The sequence below is a fragment of the Cherax quadricarinatus genome, unplaced genomic scaffold, assembly GCF_038502225.1.
Source record: "Cherax quadricarinatus isolate ZL_2023a unplaced genomic scaffold, ASM3850222v1 Contig3108, whole genome shotgun sequence".
Classification (NCBI taxonomy): Eukaryota; Metazoa; Arthropoda; class Malacostraca; order Decapoda; family Parastacidae; genus Cherax; species Cherax quadricarinatus.
The window spans coordinates 1,176-17,950 of record NW_027198134.1 but is presented as its reverse complement, the minus strand read 5'-3'; the positions used below and the strand labels follow the sequence as shown (position 1 = coordinate 17,950).

At 36.3% G+C, this 16,775-nt stretch overlaps 1 protein-coding gene across 1 annotated transcript in view; it reads right to left on the bottom strand.

Moving 5' to 3' along the window:
- Positions 1 to 9,869, bottom strand: part of Orp8 (Oxysterol-binding protein-related protein 8) — a gene marked incomplete at its 5' end in the record, with an annotated part of 29,996 nt that extends 20,127 nt beyond the window's left edge. Inside the window, 5 exons of the mRNA XM_070081562.1 lie at positions 2,553 to 2,731; positions 5,705 to 5,922; positions 7,557 to 7,787; positions 8,972 to 9,116; positions 9,627 to 9,869. Coding sequence (XP_069937663.1) covers positions 2,553 to 2,731; positions 5,705 to 5,922; positions 7,557 to 7,787; positions 8,972 to 9,116; positions 9,627 to 9,869 — 1,016 coding nt within the window. The remainder of the gene's footprint in view (positions 1 to 2,552; positions 2,732 to 5,704; positions 5,923 to 7,556; positions 7,788 to 8,971; positions 9,117 to 9,626) is intronic.
- Between the last annotated feature and the right edge of the window lie 6,906 nt (positions 9,870 to 16,775).

Sequence of the window (16,775 nt, the reverse complement as noted above, 5' to 3'; positions counted from 1 at the left end):
GAGCAAAGGGCTAGTAACCCCTTCTCCTGTATAAATTACTAAATTTAAAAGAAATGCAGTGTCAAAGTGTGCAGCAGAAGTTTGTGGGTATAGGAGGGTGGGTACAAGAGAGATGTGATTGGTGGAATAATATGGTAGAGAGAGTTGTAAGGGAGAAAAAGTTGGCATATGAAAGGTTTTTATAATATAGAAGTGATATATAAAGGGAGGAGTATATGAAGAGCTAAAAGAGCACTGAGAGAGTGCAAAAGGAGAGCTAATGAGAGAGTGAGAGATGTTTTATCAATAAATTTTGTTGAGAATAAGAAAGAGTTTTGGAGATACAGTGTAAATGGGTTGAGAAAGCCTAAGAAACAAATGGATTTAACAGTTATCCATGTAGGCAAAAAGGGGAATGTACCAGTCTCAGTAATGTTACTGTGTAGTATACTAAGATAATCCCAGCTATTTATAGTAAGGGTCCCTTGCTGTGATGTCACGAGTCCCTCACATGTGAGCCGCCAGTTACAGGCCTCCCTCTCAGTTCCACACTAGGCAGACTCAACAAGGCAAGGTCTGACTACTCTTCAAGACTCTTAATTATAAGCCTCCAAGACATCCAACATGTGTATTATTCCAACATCTCCTGACGAACCCTCACGATAAATGGTGACATCGGTGTGGGCATGATTGTGAAAATTACGCAGATATAAGGAGATTATTTCTACCAAGCTAGGCAATGTGTGAACCACATGGAGGCCTATGGGATGCTAACCCACAGCCAAGCCAGCATTCTCCAGCCTTGTCTACATAGCTTCCTGGTTAGTTGCTTTGTGCTTAGTAGCTTATTTGCTAGCACTGTTGTAGAGGTGTGAAGAGTGGGTTTTGAATACTGTGGTGAGGAGAAGGTTGGAGGCAGTGGAGATGTCATGTTTGAGGGTGATGTGTAGTGTGAATATTATGCAGAATATTCAGAGTTTAGAGATTAGGAGTGGAGTCACCAAAAATATTATTCAAGAGCGCTAAGGAGGGGTTGGTGAAGTGGTTTAGTCATTCAGAGAGGCTGGAGAAAATTAGGATGACTAGGAGGATGTATAAATCTGGGGTAGAGAGAAGGAGGGGTAGGGGGTCATCCTGGGAAAGGTTAAAAAGAGGGGTTATAGGTTTTGAATGCTAGGGGCTTGGACATCCAACAGGCTTGTGACAGCATGTTACATAGGAGTGAGTGAAGGCAAGTAGTTTATGATTTTTATGCTCTTGGAGTGTGAGGAAGGTAATATTTATGAAGGAATTCAAAGACACAGTTATCTGGACTTGAGTCCTGGAGGTGAGAAGTACAGTACCTGCACTCTGAAGGAGGGGTGGGGATGCTGCAGTTCAGAAGGTCATCTGAACTGTGATGTTGGTGCCCTTCTGGCAAGACAGTTATTGAATAAATGACTGTGAAAGTGTCTTCTTCTTTGTCATCACTCTGCCTCAGTGGGAGATGGCAGTAGTGTTTAGAAAAATAAGATTGAGTTACCTCAAAAAAAGAACCCTGACATAGCAAGTCTGGCTGAAATCAGAGTGGAAAAAAGTCTTCAAGGTTAACTACTCAGGGTGGAGAAGAGAGCAGAAAAGAAGGATGGAGGATTTTTAATACTGGTAAAAGAAATACTCCAATTTATAATAGACATTCAAGATTAAGACAAAAATAATTAACAGCAATACATACAACCAAATGCTTAACAGCACATGGAAAACAGAATATAAGATAACTGAGGGAGTCAATTATATATATAAAAGGTGCTAACTAGTAATGAAAAGTGACCACAGCAATGAAAATAATTGTAATTAGGGGTTTCAAACATGCAGAAACAGACTAAAATACTATAAGACAGGAACAGTAAACATTTCTTTCTTTCTTTCTTTCAACACACCGGCCGTATCCCACCGAGGCGGGGTGGCCCAAAAGGAAAAACGAAAGTTTCTCCTTTTACATTTAGTAATATATACAGGAGAAGAGGTTACCAGCCCCTTGCTCCCGGCATTTTAGTCGCCTAACAGTAAACATACTGTTAGTAATTTTTTTCAATGCAGCACCTGACAGTTTAGTCACCTCCAACAACACACTTGTCAATACTGAAAAGGATTCTAACCTGTTAACCCCATGAAATTATCATTAAATATGTTACTGTATGATTAATATTAATGTAGCCATATTTTTAAAGAAGCAAGTTTAACGAAGTTTTTTCCTGTTTCCCCTATGCCTATGATTCTCACAGTAGGCAATTTACAAGTTACTTAACACCACTACTACACTGACTTGGAAATCTATTTTGTTAGTCACTTTAAGGGTGTTGTGAGGTAGGATAGCTGTTTCGTTAGAAAAGTATTACAAACTCTATATCGAAAGTTTCCTAGACATTCTGCTTACTGAGTGCACAGTAGACAATATTTGTCAGTTAATAATATAGTAGCAGATGTCTGAAAACTGAGAAATTCATTGGCATTATTTTATGTGATTTATCACTTAAGATACAATAAGAATCAGACTTTCCACTTGACAAGATAAGCTAAAATACACTACTAACTTTGAGAGCAGATCAGCATGATAATAGTAGTCTGAAAGTTTGTCAAGGAAGGATCTTGGCTCAAGAATAAATGTCGGCAGCACCACTTTAGACAAGTCCATCCCTGGCCGAACTTGTTTTAATAGGAACCAAATCAGAGACTTGTTTTCTTCTTCTAATTCTTCAACTTGTTCTCCAGCCTGAAATATGAAGACATCAATCAATCAATTTGTTTGGACAAGTTATACATCCAAGAAAATAGATTGATGCATTATTAAAACCACAAAATAATCTAAGAATTATAAAAATTAATATTATCTTTTTGCATTAGACTAACTTATGCAGTATGTATTTATTTACTGCAATAATTGGGCACCTAGCAAAATTTGTTAAATATGTGAAGCCCAAATACTAATGATATTTAAAGACAGTCACCACATGTACTCTAGTACACGAGAATAAAATAAAAAATTAAAATAATTGTTTTCTAATTTATAAACTTCTAAATAAAAAACAAGCCTTTAATAGGTCAACTTTTAATCTGTGTTGATTTTTATTAAAGTATTGATGAACATAGATTAAAACACTGTTCCACTAGAAGCTTCTTCAAAGTGTCTTTTTCTTCACTGATGTCATCAGTAGAAGTGGGCCCCGTGCATACAGCACCCTCTTTTTGGTATTCCATATTTTTACTGGCATTCAACTGAGCTGTTGTTCATTATGTTCAGTGCTTTTAGTGCTTTTCGGTTATTTTTGCACAACAGATGCGTAAGGGAAGGGCGACTGGCATCATATTTTAAGGAAGGGTTGTTGAGGTGGTTCGGACATGTAGAGAGAATGGAGCGAAACAGAATGACTTCAAGAGTGTATCAGTCTGTAGTGGAAGGAAGGCGGGGTAGGGGTCGGCCTAGGAAAGGTTGGAGGGATGGGGTAAAGGAGGTTTTGTGTGCGAAGGGCTTGGACTTCCAGCAGGCGTGCATGAGCGTGTTTGATAGGAGTGAATGGAGACAAATGGTTTTTAATACTTGACGTGCTGTTGGAGTGTGAGCAAAGTAACATTTATGAAGGGATTCAGGGAAACCGGCAGGCCGGACTTGAGTCCTGGAGATGGGAAGTACAGTGCCTGCACTCTGAAGGAGGGGTGTTAATGTTGCAGTTTAAAAACTGTAGTGTAAAGCACCCTTCTGGCAAGACAGTGATGGAGTGAATGATGGTGAAAGTTTTTCTTTTCGGACCACCCTGCCTTGGTGGGAATCGGCCAGTGTGTTAATAATAAAAAAATACTGTGTATTTATTTTACTTTTTTTTATCTGTTTTCTATGCCTAGCTGTAGTGAGGACTTAATACATGATAGTGTAAACACGTTATCATGTTTTTAGAAACACTCGATAATGAAAAAACACTCTTTTCCACCTGCCAGCAATTTTTGCTTTCTGTACAGCATCAGGAACCTAAGACCCGTACAAATGGGGCCTTCCTGTATGCCATCAAGCTTCGATTCATGAGTTTACAGACAAATTGTTTCCTGGGCACTCATGACAGGAGTTGAGAAAACTGGCAACAGCCCAAAACAAATACAGTGGACCCCCGGTTCGCGATATTAATCCGTTCCTGAGAGCTCATCGTAAACAAAAATTATCGGAACGCGAATCAAAATTCCTCATAAGAAATAATGGAAATCAAATTAATCTGTGCAAGACACCCAAAGTGTGAAAAAAAAAAACTTTTACCACATGAAATATTAAGTTTAATGCAATAGAATAATTACAATAACAACAATAACAATAGAATAATAACAAAAGAATAATTGACACTTACCTTTAATGAAGATCTGGTGATGATTGATGGGATGGGAGGAGGGGAGTGTGTTGAACCTATTGTTTAGAAGGGGAATCCCCCTCCATTAGGACTTGAGGTAGCTTTTCCTCCTGAGTAATGTAGGTCCTGCTTGGCAATTTCTTCCAAAACAGGCCTGTTTTGTCACAATTAAACACTTGTTCAGGTTTCAATCCTTCAGCCTCTATGTACTCCTTGAATTCATGCACATATTTTTCAGCCGCTTTGTGGTCTGAACTGGCAGCCTCACCATGCCTAATCACACTATGTATGCCACTACGATTCTTAAATCTTTCAAACCAACCTTTGCTGGCCTTAAATTCACTCACATCACCACTAGTTGCAGGCAATTTCTTTACCAAATCGTCATGCAACTGCCTAGCCTTTTCACAAATGATCGCTTGAGAGATGCTATCTCCTGCTATCTGTTTTTCATTTATCCACACCAATAAGAGTCTCTCAACATTTTCTAACACTTGTGGTCGCTGTTTCGTAATCACAGTTTTGCAAGAACAGCTTCCTTGATTGCCATTTTCCTGCTCACTATAGTAGAGATGGTTGATTGGGGTTTACTATACAACCTGACCAGCTCCAATACACACACTCCACTTTCATACTTTGCAATTATCTCTTTCTTCATTTCAATAGTCATTAGCACCCTTGGTCTTGAAGGGTTGGCACTAGAAGCTTTCTTGGGGCCCATGGTGACTAATTTTGCAGAAACAAGCACTAAAAACAGTGATAATATGGATAATATAGAATGTACCGAATGTATCCTTAGATGCGCACACACTGGCTGGCTTGTAAACACTGGACACGTCTCGTACGAATCGTATCGCATACCGGGTTTTGTATCGGGAAGCGAGGCAAATTTTTTTCGATCAAATGCATCGGCTACCGGATTTATCGGATACCTATAGCATCGGGAACTGGGGGTCCACTGTATTACATTATTTTTATATAGCAAAAGAAACTCTTATGGCTTTATAATATGAATTAATTTATGTAAACTACAGCATACCTATAGAAGATTTAATCAAGCACCTGTAATAAGGTTCTGAGTTTATTATATTTTAAGAACTAACCAATTCTCTCCCTGGTAAAACATGAAATACTTTATCATACTGAACTCAGAAATAAACCTTTAAACAATTACATTAACAAGTTAAAAAGGATACAGATATATGATTTTTACAAGTTCTAAAATCAGTGTGCAATGAATACTAATATAGCGGTGTGTAACACAATGTCAGTTATACCATAGCATAAAATATTTTATTATAAATGATACTACAGTACTAGATAATTTTTTTTTACATTAGTAATATAAAACTCACCTCTCCCATTTCCCCTTCCTTAGAAACCACATAAGTAGTCTCTATAGGAGTCTGATCATCTTTTAGGTCCTCCTCTTCCCCATTTCTCCTTTCTTCATCACCTTTGTGAGAGCCATCCTCAGATTCTGATTCTGTCCCAGACATTGCCTCTGCTCCAGAAAAATGTCCAGATTCACGATGGTATTCATTCTCATCTGTGTGGCTTGCATCGTCCAAGTCTGTGGGGTTTAGGAGAGGGGAGGGTGAGGTCTGCAGGTTAGGAGCTGGGGTAAGGTTGGAACTGGTTGCACAAAAGAAAAAAAATCTGTGGGACAAAGAACAGGCAATCTGCAACTTTTTTTTTACTGTTAGCTGCTAAATGGCTCTGAAGCAGCTTTCTTGGCCTCATAAGCAATTAATAATTTTCAAGGCATCTAAATATGAGAAATACTTATCAAAAGAAAGCATTGATCAAATATAAACCTGTTGTGAAGCCTATCTACAGCTGTATCAACAGATTGTTTCCAAGTTGGCAATAAATAGAATAAACATGAGGCAACTTCCATTATGTCTGTCATGGGGAGCCTATTCAATCTCAGTAGCAGATAAAAATAAAACAATACAAAGAGAATAAGAATTAAAAGCTTTAAAGTAGTATGACACAAACTCTCCAAATTCATTCTTATAGTGTAGTGTATAACAAAATATTCAATATATTATCTGTAAACAGCCAATATTCATGCATGTATGCGCAACATTCATATTACATAATGCTGCTCAAAATGAAACCGAGTCACTAACTCGCAGTGCAACAGATTCAATCTCAGAACTGCAACAATGCACATAACATTATCATCTACCCTTCTTTTTCAGCTTGGAAGTCTTTTTATGAATCTTGGGAGTCGCCCTCACAGAGTTCTTCTTCTGGGTGGGCTGCATCTTAGGTGTGTTTGCTTGTGAATGTTCAGAAACACTGGTAGGCTCAGGAGTTAATGACATTCTTGGATTGGAGGATTCTCCCATGAGTTCCTGATCAGCCATGTGAATAGCTGCTGCCAGCTTACGATAATACGGAGTGGGAGATGGATCTCTGTTTACTCCACTGCTCACAAGGATCCTATGAGTAGGTGTACATTCAACACTGGAAACACCAGCAAGCTGAATGACACAGTCCCGCCATACTGACTGAGGTGATGCTACTGGGCTACTTTCAGGACTAATACCAGTGCTTGAATCATCAGATATATCTAGATTTAACAACTCAATGTGCCAATGGTCATTTAGAATACATTGGACCATTCAATATTATATTTATTACAGGAGACAGTTTTATGGACCAAGAATCATTTAACAGGCAACATTTGTTGGATTTTTTTGTATTAGAGTATGATCAAGGTCACTCCAAAGAAATTACAAACAAATGATGCATTATATGTTTAAGTTAGTTGACATTTTTAGTTTTATACACAGCATGCAAAAATTCAGTTGTTTGTTAAGTGAAAGGCAAATGCATTTGTGTGAATAGAACAGGCAAGCAAAGCACAATATCCAAGGTGAATTACAAAGGCAACGGAATCAACCGTAACAGCGATGGAGAGGAAGCAGCAGCCGACGAGGTAGAAGGAAGGGGTGAGAGAGAGAGAAACACTGGTAAGTGTACAATCTTCAACACAATACACAAGCTCTTTACAACATAACAACCACATTTCTTTATATTATCCTAATGGTACACAAGGCTTTGAAATTGTTCTAGACAGTCACATTGAAATTTTAACAGCTAAACATTCCGATGAAAAGAGCTATTTAGATACACATATTATAACACAATATATCTTCTATAACTTTCTAAACCATAAACTCGACAAATACTCACCTTGGTCCTTGAAGTGTTTCTCATAATCTGAGTCATTCCACTTATCAGCAGCAAGAGTTGAAGAGTTAATAGAATTGTTGGCTTCACTCTTATTTGAAGATGTCATGGACCGGATAAGAATCGAGGAGCACCTAACAGCCAGCTCCAGGGCATCCATCCAGCACTTCCCTGCTGCCTGGGACGGAGCTCGGAAGATGAGGTGTGATGAAGGAAGTGGTTGCACAACTGCTCCTGTTGGTATTATTTAGTACTAGTGCAAAAAATATTAAAAAAAGACAGTAAGAGTATATACAGTATATGTAATTATCCATTTGTAGCTACAGAAAATGCCCAGTCAAAAATTTTATTCAGTCCTTGATAAATCTTTAAATTCTCATTATAATTTACACCTGGCACTCCACTCTTACCTACTACACCTCCTTCAGCAGGTTCCCCACAACAATTATTTTCTCACTTGGTTCAAAACTTTCTAAACATTTGCTTAACACCACCTAAAATTTACCTCTTTCCTCTACACACCACTCTTTCCCATACCAAAGTCTCACATCCCACCCCTAATCTGATCTGCCTAATTCTTGAAAACCTATACCCCCCTATACTCCAAATTTAACCCCCTTTACTTCTCCCTCCCCCCCACCGCTGAAATTCTCTCACCCCCTTTACCTTTATTTCACTTAGAGCTTGGATATCTAACTTCTTTTCGTTCATAACATTCACGATCAATTCTTTCTCCTCATTCATACTACTCCCATACACATTCAAACAACACAAATTCAAAATTTCCTTTTTTTTTTTTTAATTTTAGTAATATATGCAGGAGAAGGCTTACTAGTCATTTTAAATGCCTTTTATGACATGCACTGCTCACAGAGGAAACATTCTTCTCCACTTCCCCAGGGAGATGAAAGAAATACTACAAAGACAAGAACTATTAAGAGATTAGAAAGAAAACTCAGATGAGTGTGTGTGTATATACATACTGTACATACACAAGCATAATAGCATGTGTAGTATGTACTAGATGTAAGGGTAGGTAGCAAGATGTAATAATAATAATAATAACTTTGTTTTATTAAAAAAAATTACAAAAGTTATAAACCAATTCAAGTGTTTTTGTAAAGTAATCCAACTGGATCTCGATGAATATAAAACAAAAAAGTTCTCACTATGGGGATTCTGCTTGTGAAGAAATTATCAAAAAGTTTCCTTAACTTGTCAACTAAAGGTAATATATTCGAAGTGTCTTTTACATTTCACATAACCATGGTATTTTTAAATACTAATCAGTGCAAACAAATAAAAATGAACTTCAATGTAAAATGAACCTTAAAAACAGACACTGAGGCAGTCTGTACAATCACAACATTGTAATCATTAATTCCTATGCTTGACAATGCCTCTGCTGGTGTACTTACCCATTGTTTCCCCCTCAGGTCCCTTTGTAGCCCAGATGGACTGCTCAAGAGGATGGAAGAGCTTGAAACAGAATCCATCTTTTTTTGATGGCCGCTCAATTAGTTCACATGTGTTCAGCAATACAGTGCCCACCCAGTGGCTGCTCTGTACAAAGTATTAGGACATTAAATTTATCTTTATCCTATCAATGACGGTTCCCACATATAACCAGAATCACATGCATATTCTTCCTCAAAACACTATACAGTACAGGTGCTCCTTGACTTACAATGTGATTACATTCTGATGAACCCACTGTAAGTTGAAAATATCTTAAGTCGAATGTGTATAAATAAGTAAATAAATAACTACTGTAACTAATTGAAAATCAAATAAATGAACACAAGTTTATCCTATCAACAAATGTACAGTACTGTACAGTACAGAATGTGCATCACTATCGTGCTATTGTAAAGTTGAAATATTGTAAGCCGAACCATTGTAAAGTGAGGAGCCTCTGTACATATGTTTTGTTCACCAAGTATCACACCTCCCAAGTTGCAAGGTCTCGTAAAACTGACTAAAACAATGAATGGTTCCAACTGGACGGTTTTGTATGACACTGAAATGCTCAGATTGTTACTGTCATCAAAAACAGAGATGGCCTACACATACCTTAACTTTGGCACTCTTATAGAGAAGAAGCATGCCAGGCTTGAGCACGCACCACAGTTTGGTCCATCCCTTGAGTGAACCTCGTACCTTGAGCCAATCAGCTAGCACCACCACAGCCGGATCTTTCAGTGTGCTCAGAAGTTCTCGTGCAACTCTTTTTTTCTCTCGGCGATACTTCCGCCTCTGGTCTTTATATGATTCCTTTCGAGAGAGGGGAGAAGCCTGCGAATGAGATATAAAGAGTTATCTTCTACAAGAACAAAAATAGGAAAAGTATGATATAGCTATTATAAGAACTTCACATATATACTGACAATGAAAATTACATAGCTATGAGTAGTGTTTTAAACAGGAGCAATATAAAAGTTAAATTATGTATAGCATATTAAAATACAATATACTGTACACAGTGGTAGAGTTATGAAGTTTCTTCTTGAGGAGAATATGCACATGTTAGTAAAACGTTAGTAAACCTTATATAATGTATGTACAGGAAAAATGTTTTTCTTATATATACTGTACTATATTTGAGCTTGCCATCTTTATAACATGCAATCCATTACTTGTACAATAATTCAATTAAAAATTATGATTAAAAAATAAAACTCACTGCAATATCAAATGGAGTCTTTATCTATATAATTTATTGTGTAGTAGTCTGGCCTCAATATTACATTTCGAGCACAGTACAGTAAAACATGTACACTGTACATGTTTTATTCCATTTTACTAATGGAATATATATAGTCAACCTGTACAGAAAATGCAGTACATGTAAATAAATAATGTGATTTACTTAAAACATTTAACTGAGGTGTACAAAACATGACTAATACACTTACATACAAGACACTTCACGATCAAACAAAAACCATCAGAAACAGTACATACTGTATATACATCAAGCTCTTTAAAAATACATACATTAATACTTTATCTCTTATTTGAAACTTTTACTTTATTCAAAATTGCTCAAATTCAAAAACAGATTTCAGAAAATCTCTCTCTCTCTCTCTTTTTTTTTTTTTGGATGCTTTTTCATGAGAGAATATTGTTTAATTTTTTTAATTCAAAAAGATTTCCAAAATTCTAAATTTCTGAAGAGCAAAAACTAGGTCTTTAGAGATTTTATATTAGAAAAGATTTCCAAAATCTTTAATTTTCTTATTAACCCTTTCAGGGTCCACAGGCCCTCTCAGAGACTTGTTCTCATGGTCCCCCCCCCCCCCACCCCAAAAAAATTCTTATGAAAAGATAGAGAATCTTTTCCTGATCATAATGACACCAAAAGTATGAAATTTGATGGAAAACTTATGAAATTATGCTCTCGCGAAGTTAGCAGTCTCGAAGATGTTTAAGCATCGGTGATTTTGCCTGCTTTGAGCCCTATTTTCAGCCAATTTCAATATACTAGTCGACAAAAATCATACTATTTCGCTAGAACTCCATTTTTTCTATCAAATGAGTTCAAGAAACCACCAATTTACCGATTTCAACTATCCAATACAGTGGTCAAAATTTAGCAATTTTGCCAATTTCACACAAATTTCAAAAGATGCCAATTTCCAAATAAGTTCCAGAATAAACAAGAAAGACATTCCTGGTACTAAAATAACATTTCTTCTGTTCATTAGTCACGTCCCCAGGCCCCTCTTACATTTTTTTTTGCTTTCCACTTTGAATTTTTATTCTCACAAAAAAAAATAAGATTTACTATTATGCAGACTACTGCATTAGTGTAGAAATGGTATAAATAATATTGGCACACTTGTGAAAGAACATTAGACTCACCAGTTAACATGTATTGGACGCTTAGCATGATTTGCTTACTTTTGAACTTTGGTAAAAATCAAACATTTCTGCTACTCTGAGCTCAATTTCAAGGTACTTTTCATTATAAAACCAGTCAAAATCATCTCAATTTCTGTAACATGTCTTCCATTCTATACAATGAGACCAGGAAAACTAAAATACAACAATAAATACCATACGAAAATATAGTGCAAAGTCTCTGTTTTAATCTAAAAACACGGTTAAAGTTTTTTTTTCTCATTAGAACATAAGAACATAAGAAAGGAGGAACACTGCAGGAGGCCTGCTGGCCCATACTAGGCAGGTCCTTTACAATTCATCCCACTAACAAAACATTTGCCCAACCCAATTTTCAATGCCACCCAAGAAATAAGCTCTGATGTGAAAGTCCCACTCAAATCCAACCCCTCCCACTCATGTACTTATCCAACCTAGATTTGAAACTACCCAAAGTCCCAGCCTCAATAACCCAACTAGGTAGACTGTTCCACTCATCAACTACCCTATTTCCAAACCAATACTTTCCTATGTCCTTTCTAAATCTAAACTTATCTAATTTAAATCCATTACTGCGGGTTCTCTCTTGGAGAGACATCCTCAAAACCTTATTAATATCCCCTTTATTAATACCTATCTTCCACTTATACACTTCGATCAGGTCTCCCCTCATTCTTCGTCTAACAAGTGAATGTAACTTAAGAGTCTTCAATCTTTCTTCATAAGGAAGATTTCTAATGCTATGTATTAATTTAGTCATCCTACGCTGAATGTTTTCTAACGAATTTATGTCCATTTTGTAATACGGAGACCAGAACTGAGCTGCATAATCTAGGTGAGGCCTTACTAATGATGTATAAAGCTGCAGTATGACCTCTGGACTTCTGTTGCTTACACTTCTTGATATAAATCCCAGTAATCTATTTGCCTTATTACGTACGCTTAGGCATTGCTGTCTTGGTTTAAGGTTGCTGCTCACCATAACCCCCAAGTCCTTTTTGCAATCTGTATGGCTAAGTTCTACATCATTTAACTTATAAGTACTAGAGTTATGGGCACTCCCAAGCTTCAGAACCTTGCATTTATCTACATTGAACTGCGTCTGCCACTTTTCTGACCAAGAATAGTTTGTTTAAATCCTCCTGAAGTTCCATAACATCTACGTTTGAATCAATTATCCTATCTATCTTTGTGTCATCGGCGAATTTGCTCATATCACTAGTAATTCCCTCATCAAGATCATTGATATATATTATAAACAACAACGGGCCCAAGACTGATCCCTGTGGAACGCCACTTGTTACAGATCCCCACTCGGATTTAACCCCATTTATGGACACTCTCTGCTTCCTGTCTGTGAGCCATGACTCGATCCACAAGAGCACTTTTCCCCCAATGCCATGAGCTGCCACTTTCTTTAACAGTCTATGGTGCGGAACTCTATCAAAAGCCTTACTAAAATCTAAGTAAATAATATCAAATTCTTTATTGTGGTCAACAGCCTCAAAAGCTTTACTGAAGAAAGTTAATAAATAGTTAGACAAGACCGGCCTCTTGTGAATCCATGCTGAGTATCATTAATCAAGCTATGCTTATCGAGATGGCTTCTTATAATCTCAGCTATAACTGACTCTAGTAATTTGCCTACAATTGAGGTCAGGCTTATTGGGCGGTAATTTGATGGTAACGACTTGTGCTGCAGGATTTTTTTTATACTGCACACACTGACCACATAGACCCATTCTTTCATATGTAGGCCTACCAGCTTTCTCTCACTAGATTTGAAGGTGCTAGAATTTATGCATACTAGTACGTCATGGACACTGGTGCGTAAGCCGTACTAGTACGTCCAAAACTCTGAAAGGGTTAAGAATGAAGATTCCCAATTTCAGTTCAGAGAATCAGCAATGTGCATGTTTTCCAAAATAAGGGAGAAGCATCCAATCTATATTAGGAAATTTCTACACGGGTGGTCCTTGACTTACAATGGTTTGACATTTCAACTTTATATTATGATGGTGCAAAAGGAATCACCTTAGACAAGAAACTTAAGACAATTACCCAGCATGAAGGTGGAAAGTCCATCATTTTTATTCATTTATTTACTTTTAAATACAGGTACATATTTAATTATTTACAGTAATCACTTGTTTATTTACTTATTTATTCAGCATATATTCATATCAAACACTATATTTTTTACTTACGATGGGTTCATCAGAACATAACCCTACCACAATTTGGACACATTAGCATTTGGATCAGTCCAAATAAGAGATATTAATGTAAATATTTATGAGTAGTAGGCAGTAGACTAAACCAAACATTATGCATGCATAAACAGCTCTTCTGGGCAACATACATGCAACAGTTAATACAGAACTCCTCTCACTGCAAGGACTAAGACTTATTAGAGAAGGTTAAAGTATATTTTAAAGCAAACTTAGTTTGTATAGTAAATGAGAGTGTAAGTTGAAGATTCTCTTCCCAGATCACATACCTCAATATATGATATTTTAAACACAAATAACATAAACACAGTTGGAAATCATGTTAACAAATCATCAGTTCAGAGCTGAAATTGTACAATAATTACTGTATTTTCATAGCAAGTGGTTCATACTGAAACAAATATTTTCAACTAATTTGAACACTACTACAAAAGCTAACTTTATTAAGCCCTTTACAAATGGTGCTCCTTGGTGATGCCATACAGTGTCCAACAATCTTACACATTAATACTTGACAAAGCAGCTGCAATATAATATTTCATTTAAAGGCTACAGATATCAACTTTATTCTGATTTTCTACATTGAGAAAACTAAAATCACATCTGCTACCTGTAATTACTTAGACTGTCTATCAAACTTGTTAATGCAACACACCTTAAAACATATGTTTGAACATTTTCATTGTGTAACACAAGAGGCACCTTTTATAATTTTGTGGAAAGCTCACTTTCACTAATATCCCTTCTAGTTTTATAACCAATATATCAAACTACAGCATAATTCATTAGAAGATATACGAACCCACTTGCCTTAGGTATACAGAATATATTATAAAATGGATCATTAAGTGTTGATGCACTTACTAAAATCATTTACCCACCAACCTCACTTCACATCTTTCTTTGTATTTTTTTTTTTGGTGGTAAAGAAAAAATTTAATAATTCAATTCAAAACTATCATGAACGAAGGCGTTTAAAAACGAGAGTAGCCCAATGCATTCTTAAGAGAGTAACATCAGTACATGAATAAATACAACACAACACAGGTAAAAACAAAACTTTGGTATATCTCACATGCTTTACTTTATTCCATGATGAATAATTGTATACACATAAAACCTGAACTTTCTACAGCAGACTGACACAGACAAACTAATGTGTACAGGATCACTTACTAATATATATGTATACACTGGGACTTCAACTTTCCTATCTCCAAAAACTCTAGTGAACTAAAATTTACCCTAAATCTCTATTTAGGTAAATCTAACAGATTCACCTAAAATATTCAGATAAAAGAACTTTATTTGCTTAAATTTTTCACCATTTTGGACCACATTATACCCTCAGTGATTTTTGGATAGGATATTGCAATGCTTGGTAGGAAAAAGCAGCGAATTCTCCTTAATTTTATTGTATGCAGAGAATGAAAACAGTGCACCGTGTACAAAGTGGAAAGTCAAAACATTATTATAGAATACAGTATACTGTAACTTTGTACAGTACTATATCTTGTGCAAAAACCTGTGTATGATATAGTGGCCCAGAATGATCATTTTAGTTTTATGCAGACACTGTCAGCAAAATGTTGTAATGTTGTGCAAAAGATAAAAAAAAAAAAAATCAGTGTCAACTGTATTCGTTACATTACGGTCATTTTCTGGCTTCAATCCCAGGTTTCCAATAAATTCAGACTTCAACAAGGATCTGGTCACAAACATTTCAGAAAACAGGAGTTCTATTGTAGCTGCAGGTTACAGGAGATGCAACACTAGTAAATTGTACTGTAAAGTAAGTAAGAATGAAACTCTAATAAAGCAGCGAGTTAAAAAAATTTATGATAAAAATTACTTTTAAGAATCCAATTGTTATTACATAAGACAGTAGGTCCCCAACTTACAATGAGCTACCCTTACAATACAGCGTTGGTACTTTAACACCAATTAATTAATTACGAACACAATACTCAACTTATCAATTGGTGGGACACTTACATTCATGAGAATGCACTGTCAGTGGGCAAGAAAATATATTTTTTTAACACACCAATGTCTCCCACCGAGGCAGGGTTACCAAAACAAGGAGAAAACTAATTCACCATCATTTATACAGTTGTTGTCTTGCCAGAAGCATGCCTACATCACAGTTCTGATAGTATCAGCTTTCAACGTTAATACTGTACTCTATACTGTATTATTGTTCTATTAGGTTTATCATACACATGAATTAAGTAATGTTTGATACTATTTCCAATTAAAAAAGAACAGTATTTAATGCACAGTAAATATACTTAGATGAAAAATAAATAAAATTATACTCGATATGGACTACCAAGGTTGTGGAGGGCATCTCCGGCTATAACATGAGTGTCTATGGGAAAATAGTAGGTTCAGTGGAAATATAGTAGGTTCAGAGTCTGGAACACTTGATCTGTAAAAATTTTTCAGGAATGCATTTAGTATTTTGTAAGTGGGGAACCTAATGTACGGGTATAGTTCAAATCTGCAGCACGACAGGCAGCAGAATGCACAAGCTTGAGGAGAGAGTGTGTCACTACTGTCGTATATTGTACTGTATATCCTCACCCAGGAGCTGTGGATCAACCCTGCAATTACAACTAGGCAAGTGCACTTCCAATTTTGCTACTGTATATCCACCACCTATCATGCTTCACGCAGGAAGTAACTTCAGTACAGTTACTGTATTAACAATATTAAGTTTCATTACATGCTACAAATGTTGGTAAAAAAACACACTAAATTATATTAATATTTCACAGATATCTAAATGCCATCTTATGTCACTTGCCAGAACTAAATAAAAACTATTACACCGAGTTATGCTGCGTTAATTTGAACAGATATCTAAAACATCGTGTATTATGCGCTACCACCACAATATACATGTACCATTAACACAATTAGTGAGCATGCCACATATACCTCAAGAATGTACTGTACCTTGTATACAAGCCAGGCCAGGCTTGAGCCGCACCTCGCATGCACAGAAGGAAATCGGGAAATGGATGCATAATGGAGTGATGAAGACGCAAAGAGGCATATGAAAAACAACACCGGATATGGTAAGAAATCTGTGTTTATTATGAAA